The sequence below is a fragment of the Uloborus diversus genome, chromosome 9 (genome assembly GCF_026930045.1).
Source record: "Uloborus diversus isolate 005 chromosome 9, Udiv.v.3.1, whole genome shotgun sequence".
NCBI lineage: Eukaryota > Metazoa > Arthropoda > Arachnida > Araneae > Uloboridae > Uloborus > Uloborus diversus.
The window spans coordinates 35,886,584-35,907,452 of NC_072739.1; the positions used below are offsets into that span (position 1 = coordinate 35,886,584).

Genomic DNA, 20,869 nt, shown 5'->3' on the forward strand with positions numbered 1-20,869 from the left:
CGAAACCCAAAACTCTCATTTTTTATCAAACAAAAATGTGCTTATAGATTTTAAATCACCATATTTATGCATGTGAATATAATTATAATTGTTGGAGCAGGAAAGTGCAACGGTAGCAACTTCTCTACTCAGCCCCTCCTGCATGTTTCCTAAACTTCTCACCAGGTGGAATCACATGTAAGAAAGACCATATCTTGTTGTAGGAGCTTCTAGTTGTAATTAAATTCTAAGTTCATAAGTAAGTACTTTAAAAATGTAAATTTTATCTTCATTTTTTGTCCGTACAAAGGTTCTTATTGACACTTTGTGTCCCTGTGGAATTCTATAGCTTTCCGGCGTTTCCTTGCAGTAAAACATGGCTGATTCATAATGTTAAGAGTTAAGCCTTATGTATGCCACGAGTTTTTACTTATGTGATGTTTTTGTAATTAATAACGTATTCAAAAGTTAAATTTTCCATACTAGATCTTCTTGAATCTTTAGTAATTAGTTTTGTTTAAAGTCGAGCAGTTATTATCAAGTTTAATAGGTAACTCGTATAACGTGTTGCCGCGTTGCATGTTGGTTGAAATATCTTTAGGCTTAATAGGACACTTATTTACAGTTAATAGTTATTCATAACATTGATAAAAGTAGAGTAATTTCAAAGGTTTTGGAAAAATGTTAATTTTCCCTGTCAATAATTGTATTTTACGGCCGTGTTATTTTCCAAAAAACGCGAATTTAGTGTGTTTTTGCCTTGTTTCACTCATAGTTCTAAATAAATAATAAAATTGTTTCTCTTAGAAGTTCCTTTTTTTCCTCTCTTCTTCTCTAGTAAATGCTTTTTTTTTCATAAAGTTTTTACTAAAAGACATTCTAAATCCTAGCTCACAAAATGGAAGGAGAAGAAGATTATTCTGCAGCTAATGCTGGAGCTTCTGCAACATATCCAGTGCAGTGCTCGTCTTTAAGAAAAAATGGTTTTGTTATGTTAAAAGCTCGTCCTTGTAAAATCATGGAAATGAGTACTTCAAAAACAGGAAAACATGGACATGCCAAGGTATGTATTCCTTTGTCACATTTTCTGCATGTTAGACATTTTGCTCGGATACAAGCAGTTCAGAGAAGCAAGGTTTTGAGTGTGACAAATGCTTCAAGGACCTTGGTTTTTACATTAGTGACTTTCCCAATACTGTCGTGCTAAGCTCGAAAGACTGATCTGTGGCCGAGCTTAAAATGGGATATTGCTTTTTTAAAGTTTTGTGCCTACGTACACTTCATTCAGATGCCGCCTTGTAAATTTTTTTTTCTTAAAATATTTACCATTCACAGATAACTGTAAGGCATGAGTTTCTGTACTTGTAAAGAATTTTTTGCTTATGGGGCATTCCACGGTATTTTTGACATTTATGTAGAGTCCGTAACGTGACCTTTTTTGCCATAACTTTTTAATTTACTGTTTGATTAGCATATTATTTTATTTTGATCTTTTCCTACCTACACACCAGCTCAAAATAAAATAATTTGCAATAATCTGAGGATCAGATGTAGCTAGTTAAATATTTAGTATTTTTAACTGTAATCTACTTATGCTTTTTAATTTAAGTTTTAAAATTATAAAATATTCAACGCATCAATGAAACAGTAATCTAAATATTATTTTTTGTGGAGAGTAAATAACAATAAAAAGTAACTCAGTAACTTTGGTTTAAACTATTAAACAGGACAAATTCTTATCTCTAAGTTAGTTTTTAAATAAGAAGTAATATCAATTTGGCTATGCTTTCAGAATGATAGAAGTTTGAAGAGAAAAACTATAATTAATATCTGTAATATAAATTAAAAAAAAAACTTTATTGATAAAAATTACGCACAAAATGCTTTGGATTTCATCGTGTTAAATGATCAAGGAATTTTCACAAAAATCTACTGGGAGAACACTATTTTTTTTGTGTCATAGTGCATTGATGAAGCAAATTTTAATGCATGTTATTAAGCATTAATTGCTAATCTAGAATTATTAACACCAATTGAATTAGGATTTGGAGGACAAAAAAAAATCTTACATTGAGAGGAACACCTCAGAGCAACAGTAGGATATCTTGTCTTATTCCTAGGATTAGATGTCTTAATGTTGCTCTGAGGCAACGATGTGTATTTCAATAATTTTAAGAAATTAAATATCCACTAATATTTATAAAATTTTGAAAATCACAGTATCAGAAGTTTTGTTATATCATATTACATGTCATACCCTATATTTTCATTGCCTATCCTGTATTTTTTTTCTTTTTAATTGAAAATATACATGTGTTACGGACGTAACGTACTGCTTTTTTGTTAGGTCCGTAACAAAAAATGTTACGTCTGTAACGCCATTTTTTTAAAAACTAAAATTCTAATGTTTTAAACTATGGTAAACAATTACTCTGATGAATTGCTAAAAGGACAAAAAAGGATTTCTTTTAATTTTGATTTTTTAGGAAAACAACAACAACTTTTGCTAAATTTTTGTTACGGACGTAACATTGAACTTCATTTTTTAAAAATTTTAATTGCCTAATTTCATTTTGTAAAAAAATAAAAATAAATGCATGTCATTATAATATTATGTTAATAATTTAAGCTGTACTGCAATTAATTTTGTTTATTTTTATTTTGCTATTAGAAATAAACATTTCAAAATGGGGTATTTTTTTCTGATTGTTTTGAAGACCCGACTATCATACTTCCAACTAGGAAAAAAATTTATTATTTAATTTTTATTAAAAAAGCAATGCAATATTCGGAAAATACACATTGCAAGCTTTACGATGTATAATATAGCAAAATAACTGCAATATGAAATTTTGACCTACTGGTTTCACTTTTCATGGAATTGCCCAGCTGTGCAATTTGATTCATGAACAATCATTGTTGTCCTCACTAAAAGCATTTTGTGAGTGTTTACAATGTCTCCGAAATTATTTGTTCTGCTGCAAAATTTGAGATGACTGGAAAATATATAAGAATTTATAACAGAATATTTTCTGTCATTTACATTTTTCGACTAACAGGGTGAGAATTTCTCTTCTGTGTGGGAGAGGGGAGAGTTACTTCAGTTCTAGTGCATACAAAATCAGTCTATAGAATTGACAATGTATTAAATTCTAAATTCAAAGGCTCTGAGTATAAATTTTAATTCATAAAGTGAGAAGTTTTTTATTGAAAACTAAATTAACTTCTCTCAGCTACAGACTCTAACTTTGACCCATCTTGTACGCAGTGATTCAAAATTTCAATCCTTTTGCATGCTGTAAATGTTTTAATTTCTTTATTTTCTCCTACTTGATTTTGTGAGTAGTAGTTATTTACAAACTTGGATTAAATGAACGCAGTGGTTGCGGCACCGACCGTCGGAGCTGGATTCGGCATCCGACCTAGAAACTTGCGCATGCGCAAATCTGACACTTTCAACGAATTGACACGCCTCCTTCGCCTCGCGTGGCGCGGCGGTTCCAGCGAGCGACGTCAGTAGTTCCAACTACTTCCGACCATGTGCGTGCGTGCTCTTGGTTCGTGTAAAAATGGCTAGCATCATGGAATGCGGTGCGAGTTTCAAAGCGTACATTGAATATTCGAAAACTGTTTAAAAGAGTTCAATAGCTCTACGGATTTCCTCCCTAGAATTTCGCGCTCGAGGGCATGAGTCAGAGTTCGGAAAAGAATTCCTGCCGTATTATACGACCGGCGGTGACACACATCGGTTAGTCGCCGTAAATCTACCTTAATTCTTATTAAATTATCGCTAAATATAGTATTTCACTGGAAATTCATATTAAGTCTCATTTTATACATCCGACCTCCATAGAATTTCATAAGGTCTATTTGAATCATGTCCGACCCAAAGCAGCGGCACTCGAGGGCATGGGTCGGAGATGGTCGATGTATCGGAGGGAATAATTGAATTACGATTAAAGCATAATTACAGATCGCGTATGCCGTTTTAATATCTATATTATTTCCAGAACTATCATTTCGCTCGGCATATAAATCTTAATTTGCGTAGTCGGCCATATATTACTCGTCCGACCGCTTAGAATGTCATTGGGAAAGAATCTTAATTTGTGTGGTCGGCCATACATATTTCGTCCGACTGCTCAGCATGGTCATTGGGAAAGTATCTTAATTTGTGGTAGTCTGCCATACATAATTCGTCCGACCGCTTAGACTCATTGGGAAAGAATCATAATTTGTGTGGTCGGCCATACATGTTTCGTCCGACGCTCAGCATGGTCATTGGGAAAGTATCTTAATTTGTGTGGTCGGCCATACATAATTCGTCCGACCGCATAGAATATCATTGGTCGGCTGTTGAAATTAGATCCCGCCCATCGTAACGCCCCCTTGGTCGGGTTCATAAAACAATCCCGACCCCAAGGCAGTAATTTCTACTCTACGCATGCGCAGAAGGAGGTCGGTACTTCATTGCATTTCCGGCGGTCGGTGCTGCAACCACTGCCTTAAGGCTGCTCTTCAGTGAGGGAAAACTTTGAAGTTAGGGTGTAAATGACTTTCTTCCTTGAACGATGGGCGTGAACCTGAATCAAGTGATTGACACTTCAACAGCCAATGGAGTGGACGGTAATCGATGTAAGGCAGGAACACGTGACCTGTCACAGCTGTCATTGTTCTGGAGGGAAAGAAACCCCTAAATGACCCCCGTCGTGAAGAGCAATCAAGGAAATTAGCTGGCGGCCGAAACCCCACTTGAACAGTACCGATGCGAAGGTTGAACAGAACAGAAAATAAAGTCAGTACCAAAGGGTCTGCCGTAATTTTTGAAACAAAGTTTTTTTTTTTTTGGATATGCGTTCCCAGATTTTATATTCATGAAAAATTTATGAATGAAAAGAAAATTTATCATAAATTGAACAGGAAAAACGATTGTCTTATTTTTTTTTTTTTAAACGATGTTTTCAATTGCCACGTCCGAATCTTATTTCGTTCATAAAGCTAATTAGTTTCTTGTCTGATGTTTAATTAAAGAATGCAATTTTTTGCGTTAGGATATGATTATATATATATATATATATATATATATATATATATATAACAAGAGGTATAAGCTTAGTGTAAACCTGTGGTGTAGTCCCGGAAAAAAGGGTGAGGGGTGAGGAGGGAAGATTACATATCGGTTATCGGATATTTACAGTCAAGAGGTGGAACGATGCTGATTTTATTTTTAATTATTGTGAGAACGGCAGAAATGTCGTAATCAGAAAACAATTTCATATTAGGATATGGTTACATTTCAAAGAGGGGGGGGGGGATCCCGCTATTTTTAGTATATATGTATATATATATATGGTCGAAAAAGGAATACTTCTGCAATTCGATGGAGGATATGCAACGCTGAACTGACATTTTTGTTAATTAATCAATTACTGTTTTAGATATTTATTTATATTTTTCTGGTGATTCATCATGCGCAGGGCTGCATTTGTTTACTATCAGTAAACAAATCATCCCGCAAAAACATAGATAATCAGCATGGTGACTAGAGCAGCATACACAAGACTAAATGATTAATATACTTCTTAAAATTGAAATTCTTTTTCAATAATAATAATAATAATAATAATAATAATAATAATATTTTACGCATTAGACGAAAAGTGCAACAGGCTATAATAATAAGTAGTTGGTAAGTCTTTTATTGAAGTGTATTTTCGAAGCAGCAGTTATATGATGTTTGAGAACATTTGAAAATACATTTCGTGGGTGGAATTACACGAGCAACAGGGAATTACTTGCAATAATGTACTTAAATTAAAAATACAAGCTGCAGTTTACTTGCAGTACACTTGGAACAATGTACTTCGACTTATTCAAATGCAAAATGTTAGGAGGAATAGAATAACTTTTTAAAACTTTTGATTTTTTTTTTTCTTCTCAGGTCTTTTTTTTTCCTAACGGTTTTCAATTTTTGGTTACATTAGTTATGCATTGCTTTCTGCGATTCAAAATAGTAATAATAACAATAAACATAATCAGAAATGCTTTCCTTTCTGCGGATACTATGGTGAGAAAAGCAACGGCTAAAAGCATAATTTTCAGAAAATTCATTCATGCTCGCATTTCGAAATTAAATGAAACCTCTTTATTACCACACAATGTTGACAGCTTCGTGCAAACAAAGTCCTAAACTTGATAGCTGCACTCAATCAAGCTTTCATTGATGCAAACTATTGCAATCAATCAAACAATCGTAACAATTACGTGGAATATTCCCTATTTACGTCAATTGTTTGCTTGTAAGAATGTGAACAATGTCTTACATACGTAATTTATATTCAGAAAAAAATATCAGAATTGAAAATATAATTCCACATTTGCAAATCACACACATTAGTATACTATCCTTTAAATTTTAAAAATATTTCAATTTAATTTTTCTCTTTTTGTATAAAAGTATTCATGAAGCATAATTTATAAATTGTTGAGTGTACTAACATTTATTGCTCTAATTTTTCTTTTTTTTCTTTTTTTTTTTTTTTGATCTCTTCTCGACTTCCCGGAGAAATTTTAAACTGTTAGCAAAATTAGGGTAACTCAAATAACTCCAGAACGTGGAAGAGAAATCTGTAAGGCCCAATAAAAACTTTTTGAATGATGTAAAAGGCAGAAACACATGTATCTATCTCTATTGATAAAGATGTCCTTAATAACGCCGAAACAAGTGTAATTTAATTTGCACGTTTTTACATTAAAATAGTGTAATTTCTATGTCAATAAATGTTAACATTTAAAATCAACAAAAGTTGAGAGATGTGCGCAAAGTTGCGTGAGACTAATACCAATCATTCGCCCTCGAATACCTTATTGCTTGACCAAGACCAAATATATTCTTTTTTTGAGCGACCACAGTTGGTTATTGTTTTCACTTGTCCGTAGTTGATGTTCTTTCGACTTTAATTTTCTATTCTTTTAATGCAAACTCGTCTGTTCCACGTGTCTTCGCGAGCATGTCCCTCCTCCTGGGCGGTGAAGTTCATGTCCCCGCCATCAATTTTACTTATTCCCGACCCTCTCGATTTTACACAATACTTTTCAGACAAAAACAGCATTCAGTCAACAACGTCCAGCATCCAGCCCCTGGAATTCATTTGAATGTAGACGTCTTGTATTCAAATCATGACTTTTACAAATATAATTCTGATAGGAACCATTTGTAGAAATAAGAAACCCAACGAGTAGGGTTCTACCACAATTCGTGATTGTGAAAAACATAATTTAAATTCAAGACGTCAAAATTCAAATGAAAGCTATGGGCTGGATGCTAAATGTTTCTTTCTTTTCTGTTTGGTATTAATTTTTTTTTTTTTTTTTTTTTTTGAATTTTTTCCCCCCATTTATGAATAATATTAAATAATGATAATGTTTCAATGAAGCTTTAACACCATTTTAAATCGGGTGTTCCAAAATAGCTTCAATTTTTAAATGTGTAAATTGTAAATAAAATATGCACTTCAAAAAGCATGAGCTTTGTGCAAGAAATAGATAAAAGTCAAAAACAACGTCTTAAAAGCACAAGTAAAAGATGTAAATTATAAGTGTAGAAAATGCATTGCTTGATTGAAAACTTGTGGCTATGTATTTGTTTTTTTATCCAGGATATTAAAAAACTTTGACCTTTGACACTTTGAATTAAAATTCAACTAGAAATTTGGTTTTTCGTACTAATATTCAAGCCGTATATATCGTATTTATGGTTCAGTTCCCTTCTTGTTGTTTACTTTTTTATAGCGAAATTGAGGCTATATACGAAATTGTTATTCGGTTCCTTAGACTTCACTATGAACAGACGCGACTGCACAGTGCATACACACAAATATATATTGATAAAGATCGGCTAAAATTGAAAAACCTTAGGTTTCGGGGAAATGTTTTAGACGTCAGACAAATTATTTGTCTGAGCTTATGAAAATTTCAGTGTAACACGACTACCGAAAGATTCTTAGAACATGGTGTATTCATCCAGTTAAAAACAAAATGGTCAGTGTTCTCCCCCTTCCCCCATCAGTTCTCTAATTATCTGTAAATTTAAACCAGTGGTTCCCAATCTTTTGCACGTTGCGACCCTTTTTTGACTAAGTAAAGGACCTGTGATCACGTAGCCTACATGTCAGTAAAGTATCGCAAGGTGTGGACCTAACCTGGCAACATTGTGAAAGCTACGTTAGATCCTACATTACAAAACTGCTATGTTAGATTCGATCCACCCCCAACTATACTGTGGTAGGAATAATGTTTCGACCGAAGAAGAAACGCTACACGACCCCATTTGGGGTCACGACCCTGGGAACCCAACCCTGCTTTAAAACAATTTTTTTATACTCATTCATGCTTTAAAGAAATGCAGGTATGTATCATTTTTCTCCTTAGAAGGTCTTCAAAAGAAAAATTCAGTGAAATCCTGTTACAACGTATATCAGTATAACGAAGTACCCGTTTCAACCAAATAAGTTTTCAGTCCCGATTTTGAAGTTCATTGTTACTGGATTTCACTGTATTATGAATTACATGATCAATGTGTACATACCTTGTAAAGAATTTTTTACGAGTTTGGCTCGAGAAATTATTTTCAAAAATGTTTGTTGAGCTGTGGAAAGCATTTTATGCGTTTACATTTGTAGTAACATAGTATAATATAGACAAAAATAGAATCCAAATATCTAGTAAGTATCTAGAATACGGTTTTGGACTCGTTTTTTTTTTTTTTTTTTTTTAAAGAAATGGTCGCTTTATTTCGAACAAAGTCTCAAAAGAGTGCTGGAAATATTTTGCCAGATTTTTTATGGAGCAAAATATCAAACAGTACCTACCACCTCTTTCAACGAAATTCATTTTTTCTCGAATTTTAAACAATCAAAGAATGGATATTTCAAAAAAGGAAAAAGTACACGACACAGATAGAGGCTTGAAAAATACTCGGAAAAAAATTTACATGAAAACTTCAAAGGAATTTGTAAAATCTTCATCCAACTTTCCCCGCAGGTTAACATTGGATCCGTAGGCTTTCAGACTCTCAGTGAAAAGCATCCTTAAATTTGCTTATAAAGTAGCATTAATATACATATTTATCTTTCTTTGGATGCACCAGCTCCATTGTTTATGCCTTCTTGATGCTGTGAAAAGTAATGGGGGTAGTGCATCCCCAGAAATAGAAATATTCATTAATGCTATATTATAAGCATACTTAAGATAATTTTAATCTTAATTATATCCGTGAATGAATTTGAATAACACGAAAAGGTTCTTCACTGAAGGTCTGCGATGCAACTTTACGCAAAATGCGATACTTCCTTTTTTTTAAATTTACAACGTGAAATTTTTTTTTTCGGATATAGGGTTTATAGGTGTGAGTCCTATACTCTGGTTTCATGCCAAAAAATAAGGGAAAAAATTGTAAAACAAACCCCTAGAAAAAAGGATGGATTTTGATGATTTTAAAAATATAATAAGTGGTAATACCCCCCATGAGTTAACCAATTTCCTTCATATGTTCTTGCGTACAAACGTAGCACCTCTCTAGCCCCTCAGAAAAGTATTAATGTATAATATAACGATAACTTCCCCTCCAAATAAAAATAATGGCTATGAAACTCAAAAACTGAAAAAAATTGCGGGCGACATTTCCAAAAAAGCGGGACGTGTGAATGGGAAAAGGTGGTCATATTTGGATTCAGGAGGTCATTTAGCACAAGAATTCACAAGAATTATCTCAGAAGCACTCTTTAAAAACTATATCCTTTCTAAACACAAATCAAATCGTGAAGATGTTTCCAAGCATGTGGATTCACTTTCAAAAGCACTCATTCATTCCTTCATTGAAAAATGCCTCCGGAAAAGAGGGGAGTAGTAAATGGAAACGGTCGTTTGCGCTAATGATCGTAAATCTTATACACCTCACCCGGTTTTTCCCCTCAAGAAAGGAGGGACCAGTGAAGGGCGTGGCTTAGTAGAGAAATTGAGCTTTATCGAAAATATTTCAGATGGTTGGAACTCCGATATTTTTTTAGAAATGGTCGCATCATTTCAAACTTAGTCTCAAAAGAGAGCTGGAAATATTTTGCGTGTTGGGGCGTTCTTAAAATTTCGATAGCACGATTTGCAGTTTTTTTACAGAGCGAAAGGTCCAACAGTACCTCGTTTTCGAAGAAATTCATTTTTTCTCGAATTTTAAAAAATCGAAGAATGGACGTATCAAAAAAGTAAAAACTAATATACACAGACATAGGCTTGAAAAACTCAGAAAAAAAATTGACCCGAAAACTTCAAAGGAATATTGTAAAATAACCTTTAACTTTCCCCGTAGGTTAGCATTGGATCCGAAGCTTTCAGACTCTCAGTGAAGAGCACCCTTAAATGAAAGGCTTTTTTAGAACATAAATCCTAACTGGAAAATTTTCTGCGAAAAGTTATTTTGCCTGATTCATCCTTAATTTATATTAAAATATGAAAAGGGCGGGGGAAAGGTTTTAAAATCATTTTAAAAAATTTGTGCAGTAACTTAGTATAAGCTTACTCACCAACTGAAGAAACTGCCTTAACCATTATTTTTTGCCCAAAATCATTGCCCATGAATTTGCCCATGATCATTATTATTTTCATTTTTTAGTGAAAAAGTTCATTATCTGATAAAACGTGCTACCTACCTTTTTGAAAAAATTATGAAGATATTTAATTTTGTAAATAAGTCACTTTTTTTTTGTTTAAAATTAAGTATTTTGCAAAGATTTATACCGTATTTTCCTGCACATTGTCTGTTTAAAAAGTTTAAAACTAATGAGGTTCGTACTATACGCTGCCACTGATTATCTGCTTTTTGTTCTCTCCCTCTCATACTGAAGACAGTCTCCATGTGCCATTGTTTACTCCTTTAAGTAATTAGCGTACTATGATTAAGATCTCAAGAAAGCATTATTTTTTGATTGATTCTGCACAAGATTCGGAAGAAAATGTGAATTTTTTTTAAATTCTTTTTTAAAAGAATTAACATTAGTAGTTAAAAAAAATTTCTGCAGAGCCGAAAGTTTTCTGCAAACACTGTTCCCGTGTTCATCTATAGTAGGTTTGCCAGCGGTTGAAATTCGACCATATTCATTAGGGTTGATCAAAACAAAATTTTGAATCTTAATTTGGAATACCCACCAAAAGCTGCATGTGTAAGTACAATACGCGTGTAAAATATTAAGTTTCAATAGCTCCTTGAGGATCCTACCAGGGCTGGAATTTCTCAAAAACTAGGAAAAGGGTCAGTTTTCCAAAAATTTTATGAAAATACTAATGGTCAAAATGTTTGTTCTAGCACCATTAAAATGCTTCCTTTTAACACTCTTTTCATGTATCTTCCAAATTATTTACATTCTTTTCAGTATTAAGTTCGTGCAAAAACTGTAAAATTTGGAACTAACCAAAAACTGACTTATTTCAAGTTTTTTTGCACATTGCAAAAATTTCTTCGTTTGTAGTCCAGTCATTATTTTTTTGCAAAGATTGCAGAATGCAGTTTTAAATGGAAGTGAAATTATACTTCATTATATTAACAGCCCAACACCCACTTCAAGGAGGTGGCTACATTTCGAGTTCCATTCTGCACTTCCCATCTGCCCAGCCACATGTATTAAGTATAAATATTAATAATTCTGCATTTAAAGTAACTATCAAAATGATGTACAGTCGAATCCCGATAACTCGAAGCTTATAATTCGAATATTTCTTTATATCGAGGTTTTTATTGGGTCCCAAGCTCTTGAGACCGTTGTGGCAAGTTCCCATAACGCAAACTACTAATAACTCGAACGTTTCAGCCAGTCCCTTTGGACTTCGAGCTATGTAGAGTTGACTGTATTAGTATAAACTAAAGAGACAAAGTGAAGAACATTGTGTACAAAGAATATGTATTTATGCACACGTTGTCAAACCAATATATATGAACAATATTTCACAAAATGAGGAACTTTAAAAGTATCAGTTAAAGTCAGAAAAAAAGTCAGTTCGTTATATCGACTTATGTTTTTGAAACCACTTTGAAATCTTTTTTTTTTTTTGATTCAAACGATGACATGATGCATCGAGATTTGAATTTTGCTCGTTTGAAGTCGTCTCATGCCGATTGACCAATTACAGACAAAGAAGCTTCTGTCATCACCTCAATACAGTGTTCTATTGCCTGAGTGGGAAACTGTCTGTCAGGAAAACTGAACGAACCCTATATTGTGGTTTGTACTTTCAATCGATTTTTGAAGTCTTTGAATTCTTGCCAGCAAAAATTGGGGGTAGCAATTATTAGCTGTTAGGGGTTCACATTCTTGCCAGTTGATAACGTCAGAGTAGTCTGATGCATTAAAGTTGATCTTTGGAGTACTGAAGTGTTTTATTTCTTCATGAACAGAAGCTACTTCACTGGCCTTCAAAATTATCCGCAAGGCAAATTCTCTGGTGTACCTTCGTTCATCAGTGATTATTATTGTTAAGAGAATATTTTCCGGGTGGGGCAATATTGTTGCTTAGATGTTGGAGCAACTGTGTGTGTATATACATTATTTGCACATAATGCTCTTTATTTCGCTTTTCTAGTTAATACTAAAAAAGCATTTTGATAGTTTACTTCTTATGTAAAATGAATAATATATTTATACTTAATACACGTGGCTTGGCAGATGGGAAGGGTAGAATGCAACTCGAAATGCAGCCATCTCCTTGTAATGGGTGCTGGACTGTTATTGTAATAAAGTATATTTTCAATTCAATTTAAAACTGCATTCTGCACTTTCTTGCGGAAAAAATGACTGCTTTAAAAGAAGAAATATTGCAATGTGCAAAGATCCAAGTCAGGTTCTGGTTATTTTTGCGAAACATTATAGCTTATGTGCAAACTTAATGCAGCAAAGAAAGTAAATAATTTTAATGATATTTGAACACTAGTATTTTCATTAAAATTTTGGGAAATTATCCTTTTTTTCTATTTTTTGAGAAATTCTAGCCTCGGTAGGACCCTTAAGAAATTGTTCAAACTTAATAATGTTTCAAAAGTGCATTGTACTTACACATGCACAGCTTTTGGTGGGTATTCCAAATCAAGATTCAAAATTTCGTTTTTTTTTTTTTTTCGATCCACCCTAACATTTATTACTGAATATTTGAGAAAACTTCTATGGATTTTCCTGTTTCTTTTTTATTTTTACTCTTATACATTCATTTACCGTACATGTGGGAACACAATTTTTACATGTACTCACAATACCAAATAGTAATAACTTATTCCAATTTTGCTTTCTGTATGTGGCGCAGCAGCAGAAGCCTATTAAGGCTTTTGCATCAAAAAAGGCCTGATAGAACCAAAGCTTTGTGTATGTTAATCTTAAAATAAATTAAGGGGACATTACAATTATTGGAAAATTGACATAGCCATTAAATTCTTGGCAGGAATAATTTCCTTTTGGGTACCATGTTACCCTCTGATAACCCTATATAAATCTCTACTCTTTGTTTATGTATGCAAAGGAGAAACATTTCTCTCGCTGGCATTGGTGCCAGCTCCAGTGAATAAACATCACTAATTTCCCAATTATTGAAATCTTTTCAAATTAAATGATATCGTAAAACTCACTTTATGTGTAAGACAAATGCAAAAAAAACTTCTAAAAGGAGTAGACTATCATTGATTAAGTTACCCTGACCTTTGCTGTTAGAAGTGTAAAATTTCGAACAGTCAAATGATCTAACCCTACTTGCTGCACTAAAAACTGTCCACTCGAAAGCTCTGGACATCGCAATAATAGTGCAATTGAAAAAAGTTTGTATTTGTGATTTGTTTAGGTTAATGGCTGTGATCCCCTCCTCCCTTTGTCTTAAAGTTTCCCACTTCACCATACCCCTTCTATTTTTCGCAAATGTTGCACTGGAAAAAGTTCTTATGGGGAAAAAAAATTGCGATGTCATGTTCTCCCCATTGTATGTCTCTTTTGTCATTTCTTTCCTCCCCCTTGTCACCAACTTTTATAATTTCGCTAAAGCATGACTTTATTCTTGGACAGCAACCTGCTTTGTGATAACCCAGTGCAAATAGATATTTCCCTACTATTTGTTTACATATGCATTGCAAAAACAATTATCCCGCAGGCGTTGGTGCCAAAAATTTAACGCCTATGGATCAAGATTGCCAATATCCCAGAAAAATCAAGTTTCCTGAATGAAATGATACTGCAAAATTCAGCTAATACGTAAAACTTCTGTATAAACAATATTTTTTCTAAAAAGAGCACTTAATCATGCCAAATTATTCAATAATATTGGGTTCCTAAGTAGGCGAACCTTTTCTGTTAGAAATATAAAACTTCCAACTATCAAATAAACATACCCTACTTGCGACAGCGTAAAAAAAAAGTATTAAAGTCACAAAAACAACGTATGCAAGAATTTAATTTCTTTACCCTCAAGTGATGAATGGCAACACATAATATTGACCAGCAATTTCTTCACTCTAACTAAGGCAGGGTTGCTATTTTGCCCACCTTTTTTCAAAAGTTCGGGACGCCAGAAGAAACTGGACGAAATGAAAAATAAGCTGATTATACATAAATAAATTTATTGTTATGGTGTAATAATATTAGTATATTTCAATACATTATCTATTATGAATTAATAATTTAATTAGAATAGAATCATTATCTTGAGAATTTCATTAATCTTAAAAAAAATAATAATAATTACACATTTTTGTAGCTAGTTTTAGATCATAATTTACTTAAAAGTATTAAAACTTAACACTGTGACTAAGCTATTGGGCATGATTAGACTATTAAATACAATAGTAGAAAATAAACTCAATGGGAAAGTCAAATACTTAGGGACATACATATAAAACAAAGATTTATGGACTAAAAATATTTTATAACTTATATTTTTCGAGTTTTTATTGATGTCACCCCATAGTAAAATATTTATGGCTTACGTACTGAAGTGCATAAAAGATGACAAAACGTACAACTTCGGTTTTTTACATTCTTATTGAGTTACTATAAATGAACAGAAATTATATGCATATTAATTGATTAGTGTTAGTAGTGTAATATTAATATTATTGTTAACTTTTCAGGTTTAAGCATATTTTTGGGGTTTTCACTTTACAAAAAAATTTCGTTGTCCCATTTGGTCACATAAGTGAGGGTTCACTTATGTGTAAGGTACAAAAAAACTTGTCTAAAATTTGGTGCTTGTACCACAATCCCAATTATGGAAATATATAGCAATATTTGCCTTTATTATCTGGGTAAACCTAATCTGGCAGTGTCGTGATGTTGTGATTAGGATCTCTGTAGCCTTCACAATGTTGCCAGGTTAGGTTTCTCCCATATTTTTAAATGTTTTAAGTTGTAATACATTATAAATTTTCATCTATTTCAGGTACATCTTGTAGGACTTGATATTTTTACTAATAAGAAATATGAAGATTTATGTCCATCTACACATAATATAGACGTTCCAAATGTTAATCGTTGTGATTTTCAGGTACTTTCTACTTTTTGTTTCTGGGGCATTCCACGGTATTTTTGACTTTTATGTAGAGTCCGTAACGTGACCTTTTTTGCCATAACAATTTACTGTTTGATTAGCATATTATTTTATTTTGATCTTTTCCTACCAACACACCAGCTCAAAATAAAATTTGCAAATCAAACGGTAAATTAAAAAGTTATGGCAAAAAAAGGTCATGTTACGTTCTCTACATAATGTCAAAAATAACGTGGACTGCCCCTTCTGCATTAGTAATTTAAAAGCTTTTAATGGGTTTTCTTGAAATTTTAAAATAATAACAAATAGCCACCTTTAAACTCTTAAAAGGTGCTGGGAATCAGAAAAGTTGGGTAACCACTGATCTAAATATTATGTAAAGGACCAGTATTGTGGCAAGAAAAAGTATTAAAATTAAACTTTTAATTGGTCATTATACGTTTTCAAGTCTTTTCCCGTGGAATAGTGGGCATATTTTGAAGCCAAAAATGTTTGCTATGGTTTATAAAAAAACCTTTAATTTATTTAAGAGGATTTTCTTGAAGCATATTTTAAAACAATAAACTAATGTTTTGACTTTAGACAATTAGGCAGTTATTACAATGCATGTAAACCCATCTCACACTGTAATAGTAATATGCTGCGTAAATTTTCTTATGAGAAAACTAATGTGTTTACATTAATCTTCACAGCTCATTGATATTAGTGATGATGGTTTTGTGACTTTAATGAACGACAAAGGTGACACCCGTGATGATCTCAGAATCCCAGAGGGAGAGCTGGGCACAAAGATTAAAGATGAATTTGGTAAAGAAGATATTACAGTGATAGTAAGTACTTTTATGGAAATGCTCTTCACAGAGCTTTTTCTAAAATTATTCTTTTAACTAAAAGTGATTGCTAAAGAATCATTCAATGATTCTGAAATAAAATTTAATTTGTGTGCAAAGAATTATATTTTAATGTTGTGAACAGTCCACAATAATGAATTCAAACAAAGTTTTGTCTTAATCCATACAATACTGGAAGTGAGATTTTGTGGAGTTATATTTTGAAATTCATTGTGTTTATACATATTTTCTAATACACTTTTTTTGAAAAGCTTTCTGTTTTTTTTAGATTGATCTAAATCTGTCGAGAAATTGTAGATGGGGTGGGGGATAACTTTTGTACAGATTTCTTGTAGTTTAAAAGGAGCTTTATCATTTCTAACTAAAAATAAGGGTGTTTTGGATACATGCTGATATCGAACAGGTGCATTGCCGAAAACAGCGTGCTGACTTTGAGATTCCAATTCTTTTGCATCCTGCAAGTATTTCTATTCTTCTTAATGTTGGAAACTATTTGAGTTGGAAGAGTTTTTTATTTCACGAATTTATTAATTTTTTCTTTAGTCATTATTAAACCATTTAAAAGTGGATAGTTTTTAATTTGTTTCAATTTTATTAATTGCCTGTAAAAGTAATTTAAATGCATTTACTAACATCCTCATATCTGTATCTAATTCTTACACTGCATGTTTTTAATATGCAGTGTAAGAATTATCTGCCATGATAACAGAACCATAGTTAAATATCTTGACGAAATGAGATTTAAGTTTTTTCCTTCAGCCTCCTGCTCCAATAAAGTATGCTAAAAAATGTATAACAGAATGCTTTAATATGTACAACTAGTTTTCGTACTGTAGTTATCCCCATTCTCCTTAACCTTTTTTCTATCTAAAATTTGAGAAATGAATACTATGCTTAAATGACAAGAATGCCATTCATTAATTACAACCCAATTATTTCGAGCATAAAAAAAATATGGCTAATAATTTGTATTTCCTTTGAAACTAGTAAATCAGCCATTTTTTATTGGAATTTTTGAACATCATGGCTTCTAGGCGCTATTACGATGCAGTTTTGGACATGATCCCTGAAGTGTTACACTGAGCATTTCTGAGGTTTTTCTACCCCTGAAATAGTTTGAAACCAGAACGTAATGGGCTGTAAAATGAAAATGCAAAACATCTGATTTGCCATTATTAAACTTATTATAATAATTAATTGCATATGGATAAACATTTTCATAAGGTGTGAATGTCCAAGTGTTACCTTTATATATATTATTTAAATTCATATTTGAGATGGTAACTATTCTCTTGGTTACATATTTTGTTTTAAAAAAATACTAATAAAAATTGTTGTTCAGTGGATTAGCCTTTTTAAAAGCCTTTATTGGGAGGTTTTTTTCTGATTACTGATTTCCATTTATCTCCATTTTATCATTTTATAGTTTAGTATTGATTTAACTGGTAGAATTTCTAGGGATTTGTACTGCTCTGTAAAAATTGCTACAGTAGACGAGATCACTTTTAGATTTTAGTTTATTTCCTGTATAAATGTTAAATTTTGTTTTAATTTTTTATTGTAAAAAAAGCTGAAAGATCAATCTTTTAAAGCAGATAATATTACATTTATTTTAAACTAGAAAGCATTAAAAAGAAATAATAACATTTTATCAAAGCATTTTTAATATTTTTTATTTGCTTGCTGAAAAAGAGAAATTCAAAAAATATGTTCTAAAGTTGTGGGCACAGATTCAGTTTTTGCCGTTTTGGCAAGAACCTATTTTTGCAGTGCAAAAACCTCGTTTTTTCCCCCATGGTTTTGTCTGCCAGCCCTACTTAAAAGTATTTTGAATGCAATATTACATAATTTGTACACTTCTAAAAGGTATTGAAAACTGCTTAAAAATGTTTCAATTTAAAAGTGCTTCAATTTTGTCCTTGAATTTTGTAAGCTTGAAAACTTGCTGTCATTTTGCAGTTCCCCAGATTTTATTTGTAAACTTTGTTCACTTCACTTGATTTTTACAAGTAATAATGAAGATTATCAGCTTAGTTTTTATTTGTCATCAACTAATTAGCGAACGGAAATAATTAAATCCAAAAGTTAATTTTCATTCAATTTGATTTCTTTCTTCATTTAACTCTTCGATTTTTCTCATCTGCCACTACACAACTTGTTTATTTTGCTCTATTCTTCTGCATTTTTAGTCTACTACTGTGCTATTTATATTAAATTTGATTGAGGGGGGGTGAAAAGTTAACATGATCTTCCATTGACAATTGTTATAGAAGCAAATGTAGGCCCTACCTCTTTGATTACTAAACATAAAGTTATCAAGTATTAGGTGCTAGAACTGCAGCATAGAAAACAAGTGGTATAGCTTTGCAGTTTGAGATTTAAAACATATGAAAGGTGATGCTTCATTTAATACATCGAAAAGTTTGCAGTGTGCTTAATGACTTAAGATAACTAATTTTATTGATAAACAGATGCCAGTGGTAAAATTTCGACTGAAATCATTGTTCCAAACTTTTTCAATGCGCACATTAAATATTACATTTCTAAAAACTTTGTTGAAAATGTAGTTTAACAAATATTGTAACACTGCTCCTTAATTTTACATTCCTCGCTCCTCAATATCATAATTTGCAGGGCAGTACTATTCCTCAAAATGAAATTTCCCACACTGTAGAAGTGCAAAATATGTCTAACAGCCGTACTTTATGTTCTGAACCGTTTCTGCACCCTGATACTCGTATATATCCTTCAAACGTTTGCCTTACATATTTTTTTCTTTTTAGGTTACAGTACTTTCAGCTGTTGGTGAAGAAGCTATTGTTGCATGCAAGAATGCCAGTTAAATGAGAAATAAATTTGAAATATTGTTACTGGGGAGCATTTTTTCCTATTGCTTCTGTGTTTAATACAAAAATAAAGCATTCCCTTCAATATTTCTCACAAACTTCGGTTCAAGTATCAAAATTAATAGAAATCAAATTGCTCAAAAATTTGAAATAGTTCTTTAGGAAACTGCTTAAAGCTTAAAATTTGAATTGGATTTACTCGAGTCAATCTAATCCAGCCACTATTAAAGTTTCATCTCATGTATCCGGAGAGATGCTTGAACATTAGTGTAAAAGCACTTTGTCACAACTTCATGTCTCTAAATGTTGAATCAACTGAGTGTGAGTACAAGGTATGGTAATTCACATGTCTTTGAGGTCTGAATTAAAGAACTTAGTCCAAAACAATTTGAGGTGCTAAATTTTGTTGCTGTGTTCGAATGATGTAATAGTAAAACTATTTTACCCCTTTAAAATGTGTTTCTCAGTAATAAACAAAATTGTGATCTGTACCATGCTTATGAAGTCTGTGCAATGAAGTTGTGTGTTTTTTTGACCATGAGATTTTCGTTGGTCGGTTGACCATGTGATTTTATTAAGATACTTTAAGTGCATGTGAAATTCACTTGCAGCTTGGTTGCACATAATTAGCTCTCTGTTTGATTTTACATGGATACTTTCCTGTAAACTGTTATGGATGTTCTAATTCAAGTGGAAATGATATTACTATTTCTGAGCATAATGATTGGACTCTTAAATGTACATGATGCCAATCAATATTGCAGGGCTGCCATTAATAAGAAAATGGCATCTGCAAAGATAAATTAAACAATATTTTTTTATGTATTTTAGATCTAAATAACAATGATGCAGTTTGTTTTAGAAAGTTTTAATAAGTGTCGTTGATTTCACCCTCTTTTTTTTTTTTTTATTTATTTTTTTAATTTGAATATATTGGGTTTTTAAAATTCACTTAAATTTAATGTGAGACTTGATTTTTTTCTACTTTGCTTTTCCCTTCAACACTTTCCATTGTACGGGTCTCTTTTTTTCCCCCGTAAGTTAAGTTTATCTAAAAATTCACATTAGCAACAATGTATTTTCTTAACTGTTGCGTGACTCCTTTATGTTTGAAAAGTAAAACTTTAATGTTTTGGATGCAATCATTGTATTAGTGGAGTCTGCTTTTGATTAATAAAGTGTCCTTTTTTAAAATATTTTGAGACATTTCTGATCTAATGAATCTTTTTAAACTTCATTTCATACTTTTTAAATCTGATAAAATGGAAAATTGGACTGTGCGCTTAAAGATAGTTATTCTTCATGATAGGTAAGAATTATTTCTGAAAAATTGCACTAATGTTCAATTGATATTTTCTGCTAGTTCTCAGAGTTACATGCATTTAGGTTCATTAGCATTCAAGTTGGGGAGGGGTACTTGTTTTATTTCTTATTTCTTCTGAATACTTCATATTTACATATCAAATTCTAAAATAATCTGTTAGATATTTTTGCCGTGACTGCAATTTAAACTAAAGAGGAAAAGCTGAAAAATTGGCTGGTTTTTAAATTGCACGAAAGAACAATATGCTGTGATTCATAATTAAATTGAGAATAAATCAAAACAAACAATTGAAACTTTATTATGTT

The 20,869-nt window shown here is 32.1% G+C and overlaps 1 protein-coding gene across 1 annotated transcript; it reads left to right on the forward strand.

The window, feature by feature from the left end:
• Positions 1 to 120: 120 nt before the first annotated feature.
• Positions 121 to 20,436, forward strand: LOC129229551 (eukaryotic translation initiation factor 5A-1-like). Its single transcript, XM_054863874.1, has 5 exons — positions 121 to 238; positions 870 to 1,042; positions 15,436 to 15,540; positions 16,236 to 16,373; positions 19,178 to 20,436. The coding sequence occupies exons 2-5, from the start codon at positions 878 to 880 to the stop codon at positions 19,235 to 19,237; spliced, it is 468 nt and encodes a 155-aa protein (XP_054719849.1). The 5' UTR covers positions 121 to 238; positions 870 to 877; the 3' UTR covers positions 19,238 to 20,436.
• Positions 20,437 to 20,869: the final 433 nt, after the last annotated feature.